At 42.4% G+C, this 21,999-nt stretch overlaps 1 protein-coding gene across 1 annotated transcript in view; it reads right to left on the bottom strand.

Annotated features, from left to right (window-relative positions):
• dnai3 (dynein axonemal intermediate chain 3) overlaps window positions 1-19,600 on the bottom strand; it is a 29,218-nt gene extending 9,618 nt beyond the window's left edge. Inside the window, exons 1-17 of the mRNA XM_039001737.1 lie at window positions 19,588-19,600; window positions 18,955-19,139; window positions 16,054-16,158; window positions 15,659-15,808; window positions 15,300-15,499; window positions 14,919-15,035; window positions 13,662-13,852; window positions 12,548-12,672; window positions 11,035-11,124; window positions 10,225-10,317; window positions 8,243-8,365; window positions 4,121-4,194; window positions 3,806-3,959; window positions 3,444-3,540; window positions 3,377-3,388; window positions 1,867-1,991; window positions 1,538-1,601 (exon numbers count right to left, since the gene is read on the bottom strand). Of these exons, the coding sequence (XP_038857665.1) occupies window positions 1,538-1,601; window positions 1,867-1,991; window positions 3,377-3,388; window positions 3,444-3,540; window positions 3,806-3,959; window positions 4,121-4,194; window positions 8,243-8,365; window positions 10,225-10,317; window positions 11,035-11,124; window positions 12,548-12,672; window positions 13,662-13,852; window positions 14,919-15,035; window positions 15,300-15,499; window positions 15,659-15,808; window positions 16,054-16,158; window positions 18,955-19,139; window positions 19,588-19,600 (1,918 nt within the window). The remainder of the gene's footprint in view (window positions 1-1,537; window positions 1,602-1,866; window positions 1,992-3,376; window positions 3,389-3,443; window positions 3,541-3,805; window positions 3,960-4,120; window positions 4,195-8,242; window positions 8,366-10,224; window positions 10,318-11,034; window positions 11,125-12,547; window positions 12,673-13,661; window positions 13,853-14,918; window positions 15,036-15,299; window positions 15,500-15,658; window positions 15,809-16,053; window positions 16,159-18,954; window positions 19,140-19,587) is intronic.
• Window positions 19,601-21,999: the final 2,399 nt, after the last annotated feature.

Below are 21,999 nucleotides of genomic sequence, written 5' to 3'. Positions count from 1 at the left end.
CCTGGCTCTCAAGAGAATACCTGTTGGCACAAGAAAAGGGAAACCAGTGAAGAACAGACACCATTGTAAATACAACCTATATTTTTATTTATTTATTTTCCCTTTTGTACTTTAACTATTTGCACATCATTACAACAGTGTATATAGACATAATATGACATTTGAAATGTCTTTATTTTTTGGGAACTTTTGTGAGTGTAATGTTTACTGTTAATCTTTTACTGTTTATTTCACTTTTGTTTATTATCTATTTCACTTGCTTTGGCAATGTAAACATCTGTTTCCCATGCTAATGAAGCCCTTAAATTGAATTGAAATTGAATTGAGAGAGGGATTACCCCAGTTCAACCACATAGGAGATGAGCCACATTGTCAGGCGGTGAGTGTAGCTGGTGCATGAAGTCAGGCGCAGGAGAGCAGAGATGAGTGAACAACGCACTTTACTCAAGAAAATAGCACAAGTAACAGTACCAATATGCGAACAATAACGGTTGCCACAAAACACGGGTGAAAACAGCACCCGGACAAAACCAGCCGGAAACGTACTGACATGAACAATAAACAATCACACACAAAGACATGGGGGAAACAGAGGGTTAAATACATGACCAGTAATTGGGAGATGAAAACCAGGTGTGTGGGAAAACGAGACAAAACAAATGGAAAATTAAAAATGGATCGGCGATGGCTAGAAGAACGGTGACGTCGACCGCCGAACACCGCCCGAACAAGGAGAGGCATCGACTTCGGCAGAAGTCGTGACACACATGGAAAATGAGTCTGAGGAAGCTATGTGTGTCTGTGTCTGAATGTTTCATCAAGATTTGAATCAACAGTGGTGCCATGTCCAAGGACCAGTATCTTCCTATTGGGATACAGTAATAACGTTAAAGCTAAATAAACAGTCTACTGACCACTGGGAGCACATATTATAGTATAATAATGTCATTTCCCTTGGGAACCATTTCCCCCTTACCATTAACTAACATGAGGAACGTGCTTTATAGGGAGCAATTTACCATTAATGTACAAGCAAATAACCTTTGTCTACCCTGACGCTGTTGTGACATGAGACACAGTTTATTATTAAGTAATCACATTCCTGTGCCCTGCCAAAACGAGATGAGGGAACCAAGTTTAATCTCCTGTAATTGGTCATAAATTGCTGAATGGCTCAATACTTTCGTAGTGATACTATTGTAGTCTAGCAGCCATGATATTAAATCTATTTCCCAGACAGTAAATGCCTTGTTTTGTTTCTTGACTGCCTCAAATCTCTTGTGCTTAAACAAACTATGATTAGGAGGAGAATAGGAGATCCTGAAGGCATTGTTTGAGTCTCCATGGAATCTGTAGAGCAGTTACATTCATGATACTTAAGATATATGAAACAAGCAACCAATCTCCCCGATTACTCAGAGCTCTAGAGGTTTAGGAGATTATGTATTTTCCTTGGCTGTGAACCAACGGACGTGTTAACTGTAAGAGTATAGTTTAAATTATATTATAGATAAAGTCTCATTTATGATGATCTTACTGAACAGTCGTCCAGAGTCGTTGTCCTTCTCCAACTTCCAGTCTGTGTACACAAGCTCTCCGTCCTGAGGGCAAAATGTGGTAGAAAGAACAAGTTGTAGCTGAGTTTTACCTTAGTGTAACTAAGCCCCAGGATGGATAGTTTACAGTTGGCATACAGTATGAAGTGACCTGTGACTTGAATTGAGTTCTTCATGAAAAGTGTTAACTCCATAACTCATCAATGAAACACATTCCACCTCTAGTAGTATGTACTTTTCAGTTCCCCCTTGGAACTTCCTTCTATCCATCCATCCATATAATAGCTATGGAGAAGAAAGGCTACATTACCTCGGTCCCTGCGTATAACTGGGTGCAGATGTCCTCCAGCGGTTTGAGTTGTTTGGCTGAAAGCACTCTGAGCAGGGCGTATTCTGGAGCAACCTCTGACCTCTCTGCATTCAGGTGGGCCCTGTCTGTCAGGGGTTAATAGGGGGAAGCACAGAGTGAGCAGTGTTGTTATGCAGTTAAACATCATAGTTAGGGCATTTATTCCAGATAGCCTTTTGTAGCTCTTTAATGACTGTTACTCTGTGAGTGAAACAGGCAGGGCAGTTGACCGGAGAGCACGTGGGGCTGTGGCTCTGTAAGGCTTGGTACCAGCTCAGTCATCTGACCACCACCAGCAGGAGAGGGAGAAGGTAAGGAGCGGCCTTTTCAATGACAAAAGCCCCACTGTCTGCAGTGATAGTGCAGGACTCGACAGCGTGTTCACAGCCCTTTATCGCCATATTATATTAGCTATCTCTAGGGTATATCTGTCTGATCACTACACACTATTAGTTATAGGAGATGTAGGCTACTCATTATAACTGTGGTTAAGATCAAATTGGGTTACACTAACAAACGTTCCAGTGATGACTGATGACATTGATCATCATAGCGTCATTGATGACACGAAGATCACCACCTTCTACAATCTAAACCTAGTGTTCCTATTGGTTGGAGGATCGTAGGGAGGAGTCTTTCAGACAGGACAGGTAACACCTTCCAATCAAGACTCTCTATGTTAGTTACCTGACCTTCCATTCTCTAACAGACAAAGCCGCTACCCACCTTAACTCAAGACAGCTGACCCTATTCATTACATAGATCATATCGAAACAGCCCACGACATGCCCAAAAAACGCCCCAAAAATGCATCACTTTTTAGGTTCAGTAACTGAAAATGAATTCATTCCATAACCATTATGAAAGCTGTGTGTATAAAGGCAGATCTTAAAGCAGCAAGACAAAGGCAGGTTTTCTTCTTGATGTACCACCCGAGACACAGTAACATCTTTTGGCCCCAGGGGCTCAGCAGCATATTGCAAACAGCTGACAGTCAACAAGGTTAATGCCCCCCGACTATGAGAGCCTTGTCTAGGTCTGGGACCGATCGTTTAATAAAACAGTATGAAACCAGAGGCGAGAGGGGTGAGATGGGTGAGGGGGGGGGGTGGTGAAGGGACAGACGGACATGCCCCACTGATCATGGAGCTCACTGATCCAAAGTAGAATCTGAGACAGTGGCACACTCACACACATACACAAGCATGTCGAACGCAATGTACAGACACACTGACAAACACATCACACACTCCACAGACAGTGTGTGCCCTGCGGGTCCATTACAAAGAGTAACTAGTCTCTTATATCTTTATCTCCTAAGATTCTTGATTTGAAGACAGATGTTGTTTTGGCTTACTGTTTAGTGTTCTGCTCATCTGTGTTGCTTGAAGGGGTTAGAAAAAAGGGAGGATGAAAATAGGAAAAGAAAGTGACAGCAAGAGAAATAAACAGAGGGAAGGGAGATGCTCACCTGCATCAATGCCTGAAGGAGAAGGAGAGAGAAAAAAGGTAGAGGAAGAGGGAAGGTAAATACTCACCTGCGTTGCTACCTGTATGGTTGTCACAGGTGTTGTCTCGCAGGCTGATTTTCAAAGGGCTGTATTCCCCGCTGGTATCAATCTTAGGCAGGGAAACCTAACACATGACAAGACGATAGCTTTGACATCTATCTAATGCCTTTAGAGAACTGTCAAACACACAGTACATTCCAAAAATAGGCAACACTAGGAACACCACTCTCCCTTCATATTTTCTGTGTGTAATTCCAACAGATTAGAAGTGTAGGGGAAAATTAAAGTGGAGACTGAACCCTGGTCTCTGGGGTCATACCAGGAGTGTTACCAATTAACCAAGGGGTCTGTTATAAATCAGTAATGGTACAGTATGATATATGCTGTACCCTGATGAGTGGTTTCCATGTGAGGTCGAGGTGTTTGAAGGTGTTGGGAACACCGTGAGGATTCTCCAGGGGTTTCTCCTCCACCTTCTGTTTCCGCTGGTCGGCCATGGTCTGGAGTACCCTCGGAGCACGAATATCCCAGAACATCACACAACTGGTAGGGAGAGACAAACACAGGGAAAACAAAAGAAACAAACAAAAACACCAACAAAGAGACATCTAAATTATAATTGTATTGTTTTTCATTCAATATTTTAAAAAATAAATAAAACGATTGCATTTAGTCAGTCATTTAATATTAATGTCACTTTGTACCAATCAGGGGCGCAGGTGACGATCTGAACACATATTCCATTCCTGTTCTCCATCGGTACCCCCATTCTAGAGACCTTATCAGAATGAAAGAGAGAAAATGAATGAATATCTACTACACCACAGGTAGGCTTTTCAGTCCTTGTCACGGTGAGTAATGATATCCCATTTAGGGTCGAAACCTTGTCCTAATAAAAGGGAGCACTTGGGAGCATAGACCATTGTGCAGCTGTATTTTAGTCCTAGAATAATGCTATCCCTCCCTCTATGGTTTTCCAGGTTTGGCTCCCTGGGGACACTTTGATAATTGCATGGTTTCACTTAAACCAACGACTGTCCGTGGATTGTAACGAAGCGTTGCACCACCACCCACACGCTTCTTTAGACATAAGACAAAAGACACACTTTATTAGATGGTATAACCAATGAATGTTCACTCACTTCAAACTCAGAGCATACAAGGAGATTGAGGAAGGGATAACTTCATTACTATCCACCTCTTTAATAAAACCATGTGAATGTAGCCTGGGTGTCAAGTCTGTTTCTGCTCTCTTGCCAACTCCTTCTGGAATTGTCATGCTCAATATTACACTGGCACCCAGGCTAGTGTGAAAGGCTTGTAGTGATATTATTACTAAGACAGCACTATATAGGCATCACGACAAGTCACTTGAAGATACGTGTTACCTACTATTACCTGCTCTGACCTGTTAGGGAGGCTTGTGTTGACAGGATCCCTGACATAGAGATGATCTCTATGGTGCTTCCTGATGTAGATGGACCATAGCAATTATGTCTAAAAGCCTGTTGTGACATTCACCCTTGACCACTCCTATAAAGCTATTCCTATAGACCTTCTCTACTGTGACTACTTTCACTGATCATCTATCTCAGATCCTGCTAAAATGTATTGTGTAACGGTCAAAGTGCTTTTAAGTCAGATTGGATCGTAAATTAAACAGGGTCATCATACCAAAATTAGACTCAGAAATCATTAGTGTGATAAGAGGACCTAGCTAACCCTTTTAATGTAAGTGTTTGAATATCAGTGTGTAAATTAGGTGTGAAGGCTTAAAACTGTCAGTTGAGTAGTTCTCACTGAACCCTGGTAGGTTGGTACTTAGTTAAGTGTATTTACTTTAGATCTCATAAGGTGGGGCCTCCCGAGTGCTGCAGTGGTCTAAGGCAATGCATCGCAGTGCTAGCTGCGCCACTAGAGATTCTAGGTTTGAGTCCAGGCTCTGTCGCAGCCGGCCGCGACCGGGAGACCCATGGGGCGGCGTACAATTGGCCCAGAGTCATCTGGGTTAGGGGAGGGTTTGGCCGGCAGGGATGTCCTTGTCCCATTGCGCACTAGCGACTCCTGTGGCGGGCCAGGCACAGTGCACGCTGACACTACAGTGTTTCCGCCGACACATTGGTGCGGCTGGCTTCCGGGTTAAGTGGGCATTGTGTCAAGAAGCAGTGCGGCTTGGTTGGGTTGTGTTTCGGAGGACACACGGCTCTCGACCTTCGCCTCTCCCGAGTCCGTACGGAAGTTGCAGTGATGATACAAGACTGTAACTACCAATTGGATACCATGAATTTGGGGTGAAAAAAGGGGTAAAACATTTGTGCTGGGAGCCGGGTGTGTTGAGACCAAAACTTTCAAGAATGATTCATTTGGACAAAAACAGAAAAGTCAAATACACAAGCACAAATCACATTAGTATTTTCCCATGGTAAGAAATCACAATCAAATAATTAGCTAATAAAGCATCTTAAAGGGATAGTTCAGGATTTTTGCAACCACCTCTAACTTCCTTCATACTGGATGGAGAGAAATATTCACAAGTTCATCTAACTCTGGGGAAGTAGATAAAGGGTGTCATTGCCAAAATCCCGAACTATCCCTTTAAGTCAGTGGTATTCAAAGTCGGGTTGAGAAAATTGCAGTGGTGTCGCCAAAATGAAACAATTTTGAACAAAATGCTCTAACCACTAGGCTACCTGCCACCCCACTAAAAGGGCATTATCATAATTTTCACAATTTCACAGTATTATTCCAACCTCAGTGTGGAAATATACACTGCTCAAAAAAATAAAGGGAACACTTAAACAACACAATGTAACTCCAAGTCAATCACACTTCTGTGAAATCAAACTGTCCACTTAGGAAGCAACACTGATTGACAATAAATTTAACATGCTGTTGTGCAAATGGAATAGACAAAAGGTGGAAATTATAGGCAATTAGTAAGACACCCCCAAAAAAGGAATGGTTCTGCAGGTGGTGACCACAGACCACTTCTCAGTTCCTATGCTTCCTGGCTGATGTTTTGGTCACTTTTGAATGCTGGCGGTGCTTTCACTCTAGTGGTAGCATGAGACGGAGTCTACAACCCACACAAGTGGCTCAGGTAGTGCAGTTCATCCAGGATGGCACATCAATGCGAGCTGTGGCAAAAAGGTTTGCTGTGTCTGTCAGCGTAGTGTCCAGAGCATGGAGGCGCTACCAGGAGACAGGCCAGTACATCAGGAGACGTGGAGGAGGCCGTAGGAGGTCAACAACCCAGCAGCAGGACTGCTACCTCCGCCTTTGTGCAAGGAGGTGCACTGCCAGAGCCCTGCAAAATGACCTCCAGCAGGCCACAAATGTGCATGTGTCTGCTCAAACGGTCAGAAACAGACTCCATGAGGGTGGTATGAGGGCCCGACGTCCACAGGTGGGGGTTGTGCTTACAGCCCAACACCGTGCAGGACGTTTGGCATTTGCCAGAGAACACCAAGATTGGCAAATTCGCCACTGGCGCCCTGTGCTCTTCACAGATGAAAGCAGGTTCACACTGAGCACATGAGCACATGTGACAGACGTGACAGAGTCTGGAGACGCCGTGGAGAACGTTCTGCTGCCTGCAACATCCTCCAGCATGACCGGTTTGGCGGTGGGTCAGTCATGGTGTGGGGTGGCATTTCTTTGTGGGGCCGCACAGCCCTCCATGTGCTCGCCAGAGGTAGCCTGACTGCCATTAGGTACCGAGAGAGATCCTCAGACCCCTTGTGAGACCATATGCTGACACATGCACATTTGTGGCCTGCTGGAGGTCATTTTGCATGGCTCTGGCAGTGCACCTCCTTGCACAAAGGCGGAGGTAGCGGTCCTGCTGCTGGGTTGTTGCCCTCCTACGGCCTCCTCCACGTCTCCTGATGTACTGGCCTGTCTCCTGGTAGCGCCTCCATGCTCTGGACACTACGCTGACAGACACAGCAAACCTTTTTGCCACAGCTCGCATTGATGTGCCATCCTGGATGAACTGCACTACCTGAGCCACTTGTGTGGGTTGTAGACTCCGTCTCATGCTACCACTAGAGTGAAAGCACCGCCAGCATTCAAAAGTGACCAAAACATCAGCCAGGAAGCATAGGAACTGAGAAGTGGTCTGTGGTCACCACCTGCAGAACCATTCCTTTTTTGGGGGTGTCTTACTAATTGCCTATAATTTCCACCTTTTGTCTATTCCATTTGCACAACAGCATGTTAAATTTATTGTCAATCAGTGTTGCTTCCTAAGTGGACAGTTTGATTTCACAGAAGTGTGATTGACTTGGAGTTACATTGTGTTGTTTAAGTGTTCCCTTTATTTTTTTGAGCAGTGTATATAAATCACAGGAAAATCTATTTTTGACTGCACTGGGCCTTTAACATTCTGTTTCTAGATTTGGGGAGGGGTGGGGTCCCCCAGAAATTCTGGATAAGAAACTGGGGTTCCCACTGAAAAAGTTTGAATATCACTGCTTTAAAGTTTAGTCAAAAGACAAACAATTCATAATGATTCAAAAGTATCCCTCAAATTGCTCTCTTCATAAGGCATCAGCCTACCCTCACCCCGCTATCATCCCCCTACAGTAGGTATTCCCAAACTGGGGTATGTAATGACGTCGGGGCTACAGTTCCTCCCCTCATCCCCCTGCAGTTCCTCCCCTCATCCCCCTAAAGTAACTCCCCTCATCCCCCTACAGTTCCTCCCCTCATCCTCCTACAGTTCCTCCCCTCATCCTCCTACAGTTCTTCCCCTCATCCTCCTACAGTTCCTCCCCTCATCCCCCTACAGTTCTTCCCTTCATCCCCCTACAGTAACTCTGTACCTCAAAGGTTCCCGGCAGCCACTGGATGTCTGTAATGGGTGCTTTGTGGCCATTCTCTATGCCTGAGACAGCACAGTAACGCACCACAGGGGTCTCATTCTCCCGCTTGTCTTCAAAGCCCTGCTGGGGTGACAAACACACAGGGATTACAGCAAACAGCAGGGTTTTAGTCACACAATACAGCAAACAGCAAACAGCAGGGTGGCATAAGCACTGTCAGGTCAATCAACAGGTTCCATACCATAATAGCACTATGGAGGATACAGAGTGAAATACTTTATTGTCCCAGAATTGTCCTTTCTATTCTACTAAAGACAGAATTCAAATAATATACAGCTTTGCTAACAGTGGAAATTAAGACCAGAATGTGGTTTATATTATATACAGAAGGATTTTTGTTTTTTTGCTCTAAATGGTTTAGGACCTAGAGCAGTGCATGTGATTTCACTTTGCACTTTGGCCACCGCTGTCGTTGGCTCTGTTTCTCATTAAGACTGAGATCACTGGCTGATCGGAAAGAGATGTAGACTTATCAGTACAGCTGCATGCTTGGAGAGTGCTGTATATGTTACTGTTTGTGCATGTCTACTGGGTTATGGCACCCTTTTCCCTATATACTGTAGCGCACTACTTTTGACCGGGGACAATAGGGCTCTGGTCAAAAGTAGGGCACTATGTAGGGGATAGGGTGCCATTTGGGACACAGCCTGTCTCTACAAAAGGTGTGAATATGGCAGGTTAGGACATACACACGTTCCCTTAAAACCATACGGGGGGTTTACAAGGCAGTAACAGGTGCTAGTAAAGGACATCTTTAGCTGATAGAACTGCCATTGTTTGTTCTGAAAACACATAGCTGTAATCAGATGTGTGTTATGTCAGCTGTGTGTGTGTGTGTGTGTGTGTGTGTGTGTGTGTGTGTGTGTGTGTGTGTGTGTGTGTGTGTGTGTGTGTGTGTGTGTGTGTGTGTGTGTGTGTGTGTGTGTGTGTGTGTGTTATTGGACATGAAAGACCTATCAGGGGCATAGAGGGGTTAGGCAACAACTGGAGTGTGGTGTGTGTTGGTGTCGTTGACTCTGGATACTGGATGTTGACTCTGGAGTGAACAGGGACAGTGAATGGAGGGAAGGAAGATGGATGCAGCTGCTATCATATTGTACCAGGTAATAAACAAAGAATAAACTGAGATAGAGACTAATGAAGGTTGGATATTAGGGCTGTGACGATAACAGTATCGCAATATTTTTCCACTGCAAACATGAAAACATGAAGTTGACCAAACTCTTTTGTTCTTTAAAAACCTGCTGTAAAATATTGTGTGCTACAGGTTGGAAAATAAATACATGTGACTCTGGATGACAACATAATGATATTTGTTTCCATGTTTGTTTCATAAAGAAGTGAAATCCGCTTCATGTTTTGTTTCCTTGCTACGATACTAATGAATATCGCAATACTGGAATCGTCCCACCCCATTGGAAATGGGATGGATGTGGCAGGCAACAGCTTTGGGGTTCCAGGTTTTCTGCTTACTAGTTAAGGCTGGTTTTGCGACGGTATATGGTTAGGTTAGGTCAGAGATGGTCTATAATGTTGTAGTAATGTTGCCCTTGTAACAGGCTTTGGTTAGGTCTGACCTGGACAGAGTTGAGGTTTGTGGGGCTAAGCTGCCTAAGTATATGGGTTAGGTCTGGCTTGCTGTGATCGCCAGGGTTGGCTTGAAAAGGACCATCAGGACCGCTGCATTCCCCTTTAATTAAAGGCTGAGGATGAAGAGAAACCCGGCAAGCCAATGTGTCATCATCTCACTGCGTCACAGGGCTTTAACTTTAAAACTTAGCCTAGAACTGGGCATCTAAATTGAAGATAATATTATGAACCAGAATTGGGACCCCTCATAGACTTGCAATGACCTCATCTGCAGAAGCATGCCATTGGGATTGAGTCAGTGTGATCAGGACAGAATGTTGATTAGTACTTACTAAAGCGTTGGTGTTTGCTGCTATGTTCTTTCCACCACTGGTGCGTGTGCCCTGTAATTGTTCTACGTGGGTGGATATATCCCATAACACAACCTGAGATGACAACAACACAAATAAGTGTATTACTCAGGGTGGATCAACAACTACACCTTCACCTCCTCTCATAAAACCCTCTCATTTTAACGTATTATTAATGCTTCAGTTTAATATGACACATTTCATGAAAGAAAACCACGGAGAAAACAATGGAGGATAATGGCCAAAGAGGAGAGAACGAAAAGGAGAGAACGAAAAGAAAGCTGCACCTTCTATAAACAGCTATTTATCTGTTTTATCAGATTCCCTTGAAATGAAGCCAGTGAGGCCAGTGAGGCCTGGGACGGAGGAGGACATGGGAAATGAAATCTACTCCTGAGATGGTTATATAATACAGCCTCATAAGAAAAAATCCACAGTGCTGACAGTTAGTGGGCACTGAAACAGAGACAGGGAGGTAGGTAGATAGGTAGGGAGGAAGGGAGGGATAGAAGGAGGGAGAGAGGGAAAGGGAGAGAGGATGAGGGAGAGGGAGCAGGGAAAGGGAAGGGAGAGAGAGAGGGAAATACGTGGGTGGATATATCCCATATTCCATAATACAACCTGAGATGACAAGAGAGAGAGAGAACGTAGTTGAGAAGAGTATTAACATCAAGAGAGAAACATTTGGTCAGCAGCACCAAAGAGGGCAATAGAAAGATGTTAACTTAGCAGTAAAGAGATGGAGGGAGCGAGAGAGAAAGAGAGAAAGAGAGAGAGAGACGGAGTCAGAACCTGGCCGTTCATGCAGCCACCAACAATAATATTTGGGTCGGAAGGACAGAACTCAAAGGAGAAGACGTCGTCTGGGCACTCCAACAGCAACTGCAAACAGCAGAAAAGAGAAACCCACAGCGTTACAGTGGGCTGAGGCATTACATTTCAAAGCAGAGAGAGACTTTCAAGTACTAGGGTCCCTTGCCATCGAATGTATTTATTTATTCTAGTCATTCAATACACTCAGCATTTTAAATCCATGGCCTTGGCTAATCCCATGTGCAAATGATTCCATTTCACTGAACATAAAACAAACAAAAAAGAACAGAGTAACAGCTTTGTAATGCAAAACAATGAGTTAGGCTACATTATGTTCAAGTGCAGCACTAAATTTGGTCTATTCCTAACAAGTGCAGAGCTGAATTTGGTCTATTCCTAACAAGTGCAAAGCTGAATTTGGTCTATTCCTAACAAGTGAAAAGCTGAATTTGGTATATTCCTAACAATTGCAAAGCTGAATTTGGTCTATTCCTAACAATTGCAAAGCTGAATTTGGTCTATTCCTAACAAGTGCAGAGCTGAATTTGGTCTATTCCTAACAAGTGCAAAGCTGAATTTGGTCTATTCCTAACAAGTGCAGAGCTGAATTTGGTCTATTCCTAACAAGTGCAAAGCTGAATTTGGTATATTCCTAACAAGTGCAGAGCTGAATTTGGTCTATTCCTAACAAGTGCAAAGCTGAATGTGGTCTATTCCTAACAAGTGCAGAGCTGAATTTGGTATTTTCCTAACAAGTGCAGAGCTGAATTTGGTATATTCCTAACAAGTGAAAAGCTGAATTTGGTATATTCCTAACAATTGCAAAGCTGAATTTGGTCTATTCCTAACAATTGCAAAGCTGAATTTGGTCTATTCCTAACAAGTGCAGAGCTGAATTTGGTCTATTCCTAACAAGTGCAAAGCTGAATTTGGTCTATTCCTAACAAGTGCAGAGCTGAATTTGGTCTATTCCTAACAAGTGCAAAGCTGAATTTGGTATATTCCTAACAAGTGCAGAGCTGAATTTGGTCTATTCCTAACAAGTGCAAAGCTGAATGTGGTCTATTCCTAACAAGTGCAGAGCTGAATTTGGTATTTTCCTAACAAGTGCAGAGCTGAATTTGGTATATTCCTAACAAATTTGTTTATTTTATCTGCTGAAAATGTATTGCAGTATTTTTTTATATCCCTAAACCAGCTCATATACAGTACTTTATAATGGCTCTATTATCCTTGGGTAAATTCAACTGTTCAACTCAATTGTAATTAAGAGGCTCTTACTTCAACTTAACCAAACAAAGGCTTTGAATGACAGTTCAAAGCAACTTCTAAAGCCATTCTCTTTTTAGGAGAGCTCATCTCAAACAGATCTGACGTGAGTCAAGGGTGAGAAGAGAGATATTGCTTGTAAGCTGTCAGTGAGGATTTATCCAGAGAGAGAGAGAGAGGTAGAAGAGGATGAAATGAAAGAGAAGACTTTGCTATACCATACCTGTGGGTTGATGGGATCAGAGAAGCTCCAGAAGAGAATGAGGGAGGGGTTTAGGAGCAGCTTAGTGGAGCCATTGATCCTGTCCTCGAAGGACAGCCTCTCTGTCACAGCCACCGCTATCACACCTAAACACAACCACATATTCTTTCTTACTATGTGTAATACGGATTGTGTCTGTATACCCATCTGTATGTGGATGTTGTCTATACATTCTGTCTGTATCTTCTGTCTGTACCTTCTGTCTGTACCTTCTGTTTAGCACTATTTCGCCAGCTCGAATTCCGGGCATATGTAAATGTACTTAAAGGTGATTCTGATAAACACTGTCACAATGTTACAGAACCATACAGAAACTACCACAACCACATATAACCACTGTCAAAACCATACACATGTATTTGATACCATTCCGCTCCAGCCATTACCACAAGCCCATCCTCCCCAATCAAGGTGCCACAGACCTCCTGTGACATAGAGTCATTGAACACTGGTCACTTTAATAATGTTTACATACTGTTTCAACCACTTTATAAGTATATACTGTATTGTAGTCATGGCTCCTCCTATATAATACATGTTTTCTTTTTTTGGATTATGCGTGTATTGTTATTGTATTGCTAGGTATTACTGCACTGTTGGAGCTAGTAGAAACACAAGTATTTCACTGCACCTGATAACATCTGCAAATCTGTTTAAACGACCAATAAACTTTGATTTGATTGTAACACCCATACAGTAACTGATGATGATAAGTATTCTGTATGTTCTGTTCAGTGGCGGAACATTACTGTTCCTTCATTTTGACAGACAGTCACCCCTGTATATCACTGTCTGTCTGCTAAATGTAAATGATTGCACTGATCTTTTTTCGGGCCACAGTAACAATCATTCATAACCACACTCACACTGCAGACCCTTCAATACAGTAGGCACCTGTACTGTTCCCCTTGTCTCGACCCCGTGTCCATGTTCCTCATATTAATATGATTACTACCTCCTGGTTAATGAGGACGCTTCCTGCTGTACTTCCACCGGCCAACCCATTAAAGCCTCATTGAATTGAACTGGACGCCCATTCTAGTAACTCTATTTCTATGATGTTCCTGTCCCTTACCGTTGATGGTGGGGTGCCAGTTGATGTTGCTGATGGTCTTGTCCTTGCTGAAGTGCAGGTCAGTGAAGGACTGGTACTCCTTCAGGTGTGGGTCAGCCTTCCGTCCGTAGCCACTGTCCTCCTCACTCAGGGCCTTCCAGTCGTCAAAGAACACATCCATGATTTCATTCTGCTGGATGGCTATCTCAAACCTGGGAAGTTCATTTAATAAAGAACACACACATCTTTACAGGGCATATACACTCGAGACGGCATCGCGCGGTGAAACAGCGGCTTCCCATTCATTTTCAATGGAAGGAAAGCTGTGAGAAGCAGAGTGGGCGGGGGGACAGTTGGGCGATGCGAGCATGGGCGAGGGAGCTGAACAAGGGGGGAATAAAATTGGGAAAAGCTGAACTTTATGCAAATCTACAGCAATATCACGGCGCAAGTAACCAATCGAAGCTCACCATAGCTTCCAACCCCTACTGGATTGGCTGACAATGGCTGTTGATAGTTAGCACTACCTTGCATGCTTGCTAGCTTGTTAGCACCCACATGCAGGCGGCCATAGCGTGGCTAGGCGAGTTACTGCTGTATAGTATAAAACAATTTTTGTGACATTGTCAGCTAACCCATCTACAGTATATCTCGGCCGTCAGGTGAGGTGCTGACTAACGAAAGATAAACTATATATATATATATATATATATAGTTTAAGTAATACTCTCATCTCTCCTTCTCAGAAAAAAAAATGTTATGTTAGCCTGGATCCTGTCTCTGCTCAGCTATTACATTCCACTCCTTGTCACTCCTGTCATTTGCCAAATACTCAGGACTGGCAAGGAGTGGAAAGTTAGCTAAAAAGACTGGTAACCAGACTAGTCTGATGTACAGAACAGGATGGAATGTAGAACACAGTAGGTCATGTAATAGATTGATGGTATACAGATAGGATAGGACTTTATCGAGTACTAGTCAATAAAATGTTATTTTAGTTTGACTTTAAAAAACATTAGAGCTTAGATAATGAGCAGAAAACATACATCAGCATAAACCATGGAGAATTGCCAGAAGAAAAGTTAAGTCTCCATAAGTTACTTTGTGCATATCTTGATCAGGCCTTGGCTTTCATAATGTATGAGAGTGGATTCCTCAAGGCCTCAAGGCTGCACTATAATGTATAACTCTGGTTGGCTTTCAGTCATTCCATGCATTAAAACGCTCCCCTTGAGTCCCAGACACTCGATCGTATCCATCATTTAAATGATCCCTTACCTGGAGGCCACCGAGTTGACAAAATTCTTCAGATTCTCAGATTGGAGGCAGTTCTCTTTCTCCTCCTTGCTGAACTCTCTGGGTTCGTACTGCGTGCACATACTCCTTGGATATGTCCTATGGAATAGAACAATAATGGATAAAGTAGGCAAACTTTTGCTTCAATGTTCAATTCAGATCATATTTCAGTACAGGGTATAGTCATTCTAAAACGATAAAGCATTTGATGATTCATTGTAATGATTCATAAAAAAAGTGATGAATCATTACAACACATCTGACATTGTTAGGTACTGCCAATGTGGACTAGTAGCTACAGGACTGTACCATGGTCTATTTTCTTCCCCTGTTCTACCTGGCTCTAGTTACAACATGACCTACCATTGTGTTTGGGTGCTGGAGCTCTTGAGGTTGGGGATAGTCTGCACCCCAGTGTGTCTCTCCATCTGCTTGAGGCTGAAGTTCTTGTCCTGGTAGGGGGTACATTCAAGGAAGCCATCCTTGGTCTCCATGGCATTACGGTCAGAGAAGAAGATCGGTGCCCCAAACTCCCTCCGCACCCTGGAGATCCTATACTTCAACTGAGACGGAGGAGGAGAAAGAAGAATGAATGGAGAGAGAACTTAGCTATTAGATCATTATCTAATTCATTCAGAACAATCATTTAGTGACAATTCTATTTTCTGTTTTGATATTTTAATTATATTTTTAGGGCCCTAAATGTTGTTCCGGTGTTTTACCCTGGGTCTGGAGTCAGTGACAGACTCTTCCTCTATCTCCTGTTCGCTGCCCAGAGAGATCCAGGGCTGGGGTTCAGAGGTTTTCTGTGCTGCAAACACCTCCGACGGCTCCCGCTCCAAAGCTACCTCAACTCCCAAAGCCACTACAGGCTACATGGGCCAGACATACAGAGAACACTGTAATGAGTAATAGGGATTATATTGAAGACATGAATGATATTCTTCTTTAGATGTTTTGAATTTGAATCATTACTTTCTTTACTTATTTTATAATCACTTTATCATTCATATACAGTAGTAAAGGGCGTTTTTCTTCTAGTATGTCACATAGTACTGTTTTTAAAATGTTTTTTTCTTCTTCTGAAGAGCAGAATACTGGTGGTAAATTGACTCACCTTTAGGTGCCTATCCTTGGCATCTGCTGTTAGAACCAAGTAGAAGCTGGATCCGTAGATGAAGTCTCTGTCGTAGACCAGGAGGAGCTCATCTTCAGGGTAGTCCTGTTGTATCACATAGGAGAGAGGGCATTGAGAGCACAGTGCACTGCACACACAGAGACTAGCAGGTTGGCATAACATGTAAGTACAATTTGACTAAAACAGTGATATATTTTCAAAACCAGATTTTTTTACTCTTAACCTTTAAAATGAGTGCCATTGTGAGTGAAACATGAACCAGTAGATCATTTATAAGGGCTGGGGGGTCTTGGTCAGTGAGAACCTGAATTGTTGTCTCAAGGTCTTAGAGAGGACAAACAACCACCCACACGTCACAATGGAAACAGCACTACCCCACACAGCGGAGTGATATTTGATGATCAGGGTTGGGGAGTAACGGATGACATGTAATCCGTTTCATGTAAAGGCATTGCAAAAAAACGGTAACTGTAATCCCTTATGTTACCAGCTAAAATATTGTAATCAGATTACAGATTCTTTTGAAAAACTTGATGATTACTTAAACTCAGAAAGGAAGTTTGCGAGAAAAAAAAAAGAAGCTCAAACTTGCACACTTTTGATAGACTTAAAGGGGCAATCTGTAGTTGCTACATCCATTTTTGGACTTATAAATTTATATATATATATATATATATATATATATATATATATATATATATATATATATATATATACACAGTGCCTTGCAATTGTATTCATCCCCCTTGGCGTTTTTCCTATTTTGTTGCATTACAACCTGTAATTTAAATGGATTTTTATTTGAATTTCATGTAATGGACATACACAAAATAGTCCAAATTGGTGAAGTGAAATTAAAAGAATTACTTGTAAAAAATAAAATAAATAAAAAATACTACAGAAAAGTGGTGTGTGCATATGTATTCACCCCCTTTGCTATGAAGCCCCTAAATAAGATCTAGTGCAACCAATTACCTTCAGAAGTCACGTAATTAGTTAAATAAAGTCCACCTGTATGCAATCTAAGTGTCACATGATCTCAGTATATATACACCTGTTCAGAAAGGCCCCAGAGTCTGCAACACCACTAAGCAAGGGACACCACTAAGCAAGCGGCACCATGAAGATCAAGGAGCTCTCCAAACAGGTCAGGGACAAAGTTGTGGAGAAGTACAGATCAAGGTTTGGTTATAAAAATTTATCAGAAACTTTGAACATCCCACGGAGCACCATTTAATCCATTACTAAAAAATAGAAAGAATATGGCACCACAACAAACCTGACAAGAGAGGGCCGCCCACCAAACCTCATGGACCAGGCAAAGAGGGCATTAATTAGAGAGGCAACAAAGAGACCAAAGATAACCCTGAAGGAGCTGCAAAGCTCCACAGCGGAGATTGGAGTACCTGTCCATAGAACCACTTTTAGCCGAACACTCCACAGAGCTGGGCTTTACAGAAGAGTGTCCAGAAAAAAAGCCATTGCTTAAAGAAAAAAATAAGCAAGCACGTTTGATGTTCGCCAAAAGGCATGTTGGAGACTCCCCAAACATATGGAAGAAGGTACACTGGTCAGATGACACTAAAATGTACCTTTTTGCCATCAAGGAAAATGCTATGTCTGGCGCAAACCCAACATCTCTCATCACCCGAGAACACCATCCCCACAGTGAAGCATGGTGGTGGCAGCATCATGCTGTGGGGATGTATTTCATCGGCAGGGACTGGGAAACTGGTCAGAATTGATGGATGGAGCTAATTACAGGGAAATTCTTGCGGGAAACCTGTTTCAGTCTTTTCGAGATTTGAGACTGGGACAGAGGTTCACCTTCCAGCAGGACAATGACCCTAAGCATACTGCTAAAGCAACACTCGAGTGGTAAAAGGGGAAACATTTAAATGTCTTGGAATGGCCTAATCAAAGCCCAGACCTCAATCCAATTGAGAATCTGTGGTATGACTTAAAGATTGCTGTACACCAGCGGAACCCATCCAACTTGAAGGAGTTGGAGCAGTTTTGCCTTGAAGAATGGGCAAAAATCCCAGTGACTAGATGTGCCAAGCTTATAGAGACATACCCCAAGAGACTTGCAGCTGTAATTGCTGCAAAATGTGGCTCTACAAAGTATTGACTTTGGGGGGGTGAATAGATATGCATGCTCAAGTTTTCTGTTTTTTGTCTTATTTCTTGTTTGTTTCACAAAAAATATATATTTTGCATCTTCAAAGTGGTAGCCATGTTGTGTAAATAAAATGATACAACCCCCCCCCCAAAAAAATGATTCCAGGTTGTAAGGCAACAAAATAGTAAAAATGCCAATCCACTGATTCTTGAAGAATATAACTTAGAAATGCCTCATGAGCTTAGTTCAACTTTCACACTCCACGAGAAACCAAAATATAAGCTTGTTTTCCCCCAATGTTTGTAAACATTGTAAATGTAATAGCATGGTTAAAACAATAATTTTGATATTATGGAGGGTCAGTCCTTGCATCTATTAATCTAAGAGTGGTTACATCCATCAGCTTTTTACCAAAACAGTGACCGTTTTGTTATGGTTAAAGACAGCATAAACAGATATGGGACCAGGCTAGGAACTGAGGCAGTGTTTTCCCCCCAGACCACTCAACCTAAACATGAGGCCTGTGAATCAACCATCATATTGGTTGGGAGGATATGACATTTTAGTAATTTAGCAGACACTCTTATCCAGAGCGACTTACAGTAGTGAGTTCATATATTTTCATACTGGTCCCCCGTCGGAATCAAACGCACAACCCTGGCATTGCAAGCGCCACGCTCTACCAACTGAGCCACACGGGATTGCCTGTATGCTTCCTCTGGATGACAACAATAACAACGACATAGAGATCAGCCTACCAGCACCAGCTGCTTCACGGGGCTGAAATCAGACACAGCTGCCCTCATCCTCATGTCCTGCACGATGTCCTCTTTCCTCAGGATCTTGTAGGGGTTGTCCCCCGTGACGTCCTCGTCACAGCGACACCCAAACAGCTCCTGGGTAGCCGAGGTCAACGTCAAGGGCAAGATGTCATTAGGATGACCTTGATGTGAGGGGGACAAGGGTCAGACTGTTCAGGGAATTTGTCCAATAAGAACACATACTTCTGTTTTCTGTTGCAATACATTTTGCTGTGCTGTGGCCTACCCTATAGAGTACCTCCAATTCCCAGTTGCAATAACAAGAAAATATCAAATACAAAAACGTACAGCACTGTTCTTAATTGTGTTTTATCTGATTGTAAAAAAGTATGATAAAACAAACATCATCACCAGCCTACAAACAATCAGAACAACAACATGATTCCAGTAACGCCATGTGTATAACACCAGACCACAACAGTATCCACTTTGAAGCCTTTTGGTTAACAGGCTAGGAAGCTTCTCTTGTATACTTACTAAAATAAACTTATCTTGGACATAAACACAGGCTTACAGTGCATTGCATGCTATAGTAAACAGGGCTTTGCATAATTATAGCTCTCATCTCACCTGTGGCCTGCATCAAAGCCTTTCCACAGGGTTGAGGCTGAGGAGACCCAGAGAATGCTGAAGTACAACTTAAGTAACCACTTCCCAACTAGGTGTGTCTTCCCTTTGTATTCAGACCACCAGCGCCCATGCCAAATTATTGTAGTGGAAACTCACACCATTCATTTGCAGTGGGTGATGTGTTAAACATGCCATGTGGTACTTATGGAAAATATGTTATGCTTGAGTGATGATGAGAGGTTAAATGTAACGTATGAAAAACAGGTGCCATCCCCCTTTGAAGGTAAAATCCATATAAAGTGTTTGTGAATCATATTGTTACCACCAACACCACACATTTTAAATCCACTACATGTATTGGAGTTTGTCTAAGACATCTCTTTAAATGACAGAAGATAGACCAAGCATATAGCTCCAACTATTCTCCAACACATTACATTCAATAGGGCTGTTTCATACTGCATCAACTGAGATGACCCTCCCAAGTGCATAATGCTATCATGTTCCCTTTACATGATAGCCGATGACCTAATCTAAAGTAAAAAGTTACCCCTTTCCTTCTGCTGGTCTGGCCGGCATTTGATAAGACTTAAAATTGAGATGGAAGACCAAAAGCATGTTTGCAGGGGTGGCACTGAAACACATGAAAGCAGCTCTCCCTCTGACAATGAAGGTATGAGATTGAGTTGTAGAGAAATATACCAACGGTTATGTGTATGTCCACAGAGTTTGCAACAGTACACCCACGCTCACATGAAAAGCATGCATAGGGTATACAGGTTTCCTCCCACAAAGAGACAGTGCTGATTAATATATCAAGCTCATTACATCACCGTTTTAAAGAGTCAAATAGGCTCAGGCCTTAGGCTTCCTCTGGCATCTTCTGTCCCTGTCTGAGTGAACATGCACCGTAGAGAACCAGCCCCTCTTACACAGATGGAAGCAATCAAATACAGACTTGTCATTCAATCAGGAGGGTAGTTTGCCGAAAGATGTTGTTTTCTGTCTTGTTTGTTGTGGAACAGGAACACATTAGTGTACTGTGTTTCTTTCTGCTACGATGGTAATCTGATGAGAGGCCAGATGTAGATCATGCAGGTGTTTATCAGACAGACCTGATTGTTCACAAGAGGGGAATTAGTGCCTTAGGACTAAGTTGTAAGGCTATAGTCATATTCTACTATGGCAGAGGCTGCAGTAATTCAGGAAAATAGTTTTCACATGGCCCTTTGTGTTAGGGACCAGGATTGGGTAGGTTAATTTCTAATGTAATCCTTAACAGTTACTTGTTACCTGTCCAAAATTTTACTCAGTAACGGAAACTGATTACTTAAAGTTACGTTTAGATTACTTACCCATTAAGAGACGTTAGAAAACGAAACGGCTCCATCAAATACTTTTGGTGTCAACATAGTGGTTTCTGACTTGTGGTCAGACTTGCTCAGTTGGAACAAACTTAAACTTGCAGCATTTTTCAATGTTGAATTAAATGTCATTGAGAAAACAGTCATAATGTATTTTAATGTAATCTGATTACAATATTTTTGCTGGTAACATAACTCATTACAGTTTTTTAAAACCAGATTACATGTAACCGATTACATGTAATCAGTTACTCCCAAACCTTGTTAGGGACCCATCGCCGGCCTATTCAGAAAGCAGAGTTCAGGTTGCTAATGGTTTATGGAATTTCATGGAAATCAGCAGAGGAACAGTGTCAGCGGTCTACATTTCTGGAGCAGCCAAAAACCCAGGGAATTCACTGAAATCATGCTGGGGTAGTTTACACTTAATGTTCTATATCTAAGTTATAGCCATTGCAGTATCATAAGTTTGATATACAGCAAAAGAGCCAGGAATATTCAGGAACATTTTTGATTAAATAGTTATATAATGCATCAAATAAATCTTACCAGACCCTGCAACACTTCCTGCAGACGACTCATCAGCCTTTTTGTCTACATTGATTCAAAACAGCAGAAAATGTGAATTGTCATACTTGATGTACTTTTATTTTACTTTTCATTTACATTTGCATTAGTATCATTAAAATTAGGAAAATAAACATGACAGGTGAAGTATGATACAAAAAAGTCAGATGTACTGAAGGGATCATACATACCTTTCCCCTTACTGGTAGTGGTTGTGCTCTTGGGTCTCTTTGTGGACATCTCTGCAGTTAAGCCTAATCACAGAGATATTTGCTGTGGAGCATTAAGATATTGAGAGTTACTGTGCTGTATCAAACAGCCGTCTACACCTACTCTCTTTTGTCTATAAATTAGATGTGTCTAATCTAAAAATAAACATCTATGGAAATGGAGTGAGGCTTGTTCACTGTGATTTTTAGGCCAGTTTACAGAGCCGGATAGCCAAAACATGTGCTGTGGCGACATCCGGTGGCAAATACTC

The sequence above is a fragment of the Salvelinus namaycush genome, chromosome 10 (assembly GCF_016432855.1).
Source record: "Salvelinus namaycush isolate Seneca chromosome 10, SaNama_1.0, whole genome shotgun sequence".
Classification (NCBI taxonomy): Eukaryota; Metazoa; Chordata; class Actinopteri; order Salmoniformes; family Salmonidae; genus Salvelinus; species Salvelinus namaycush.
This window is presented reverse-complemented; position numbering and strand designations above follow the sequence as displayed.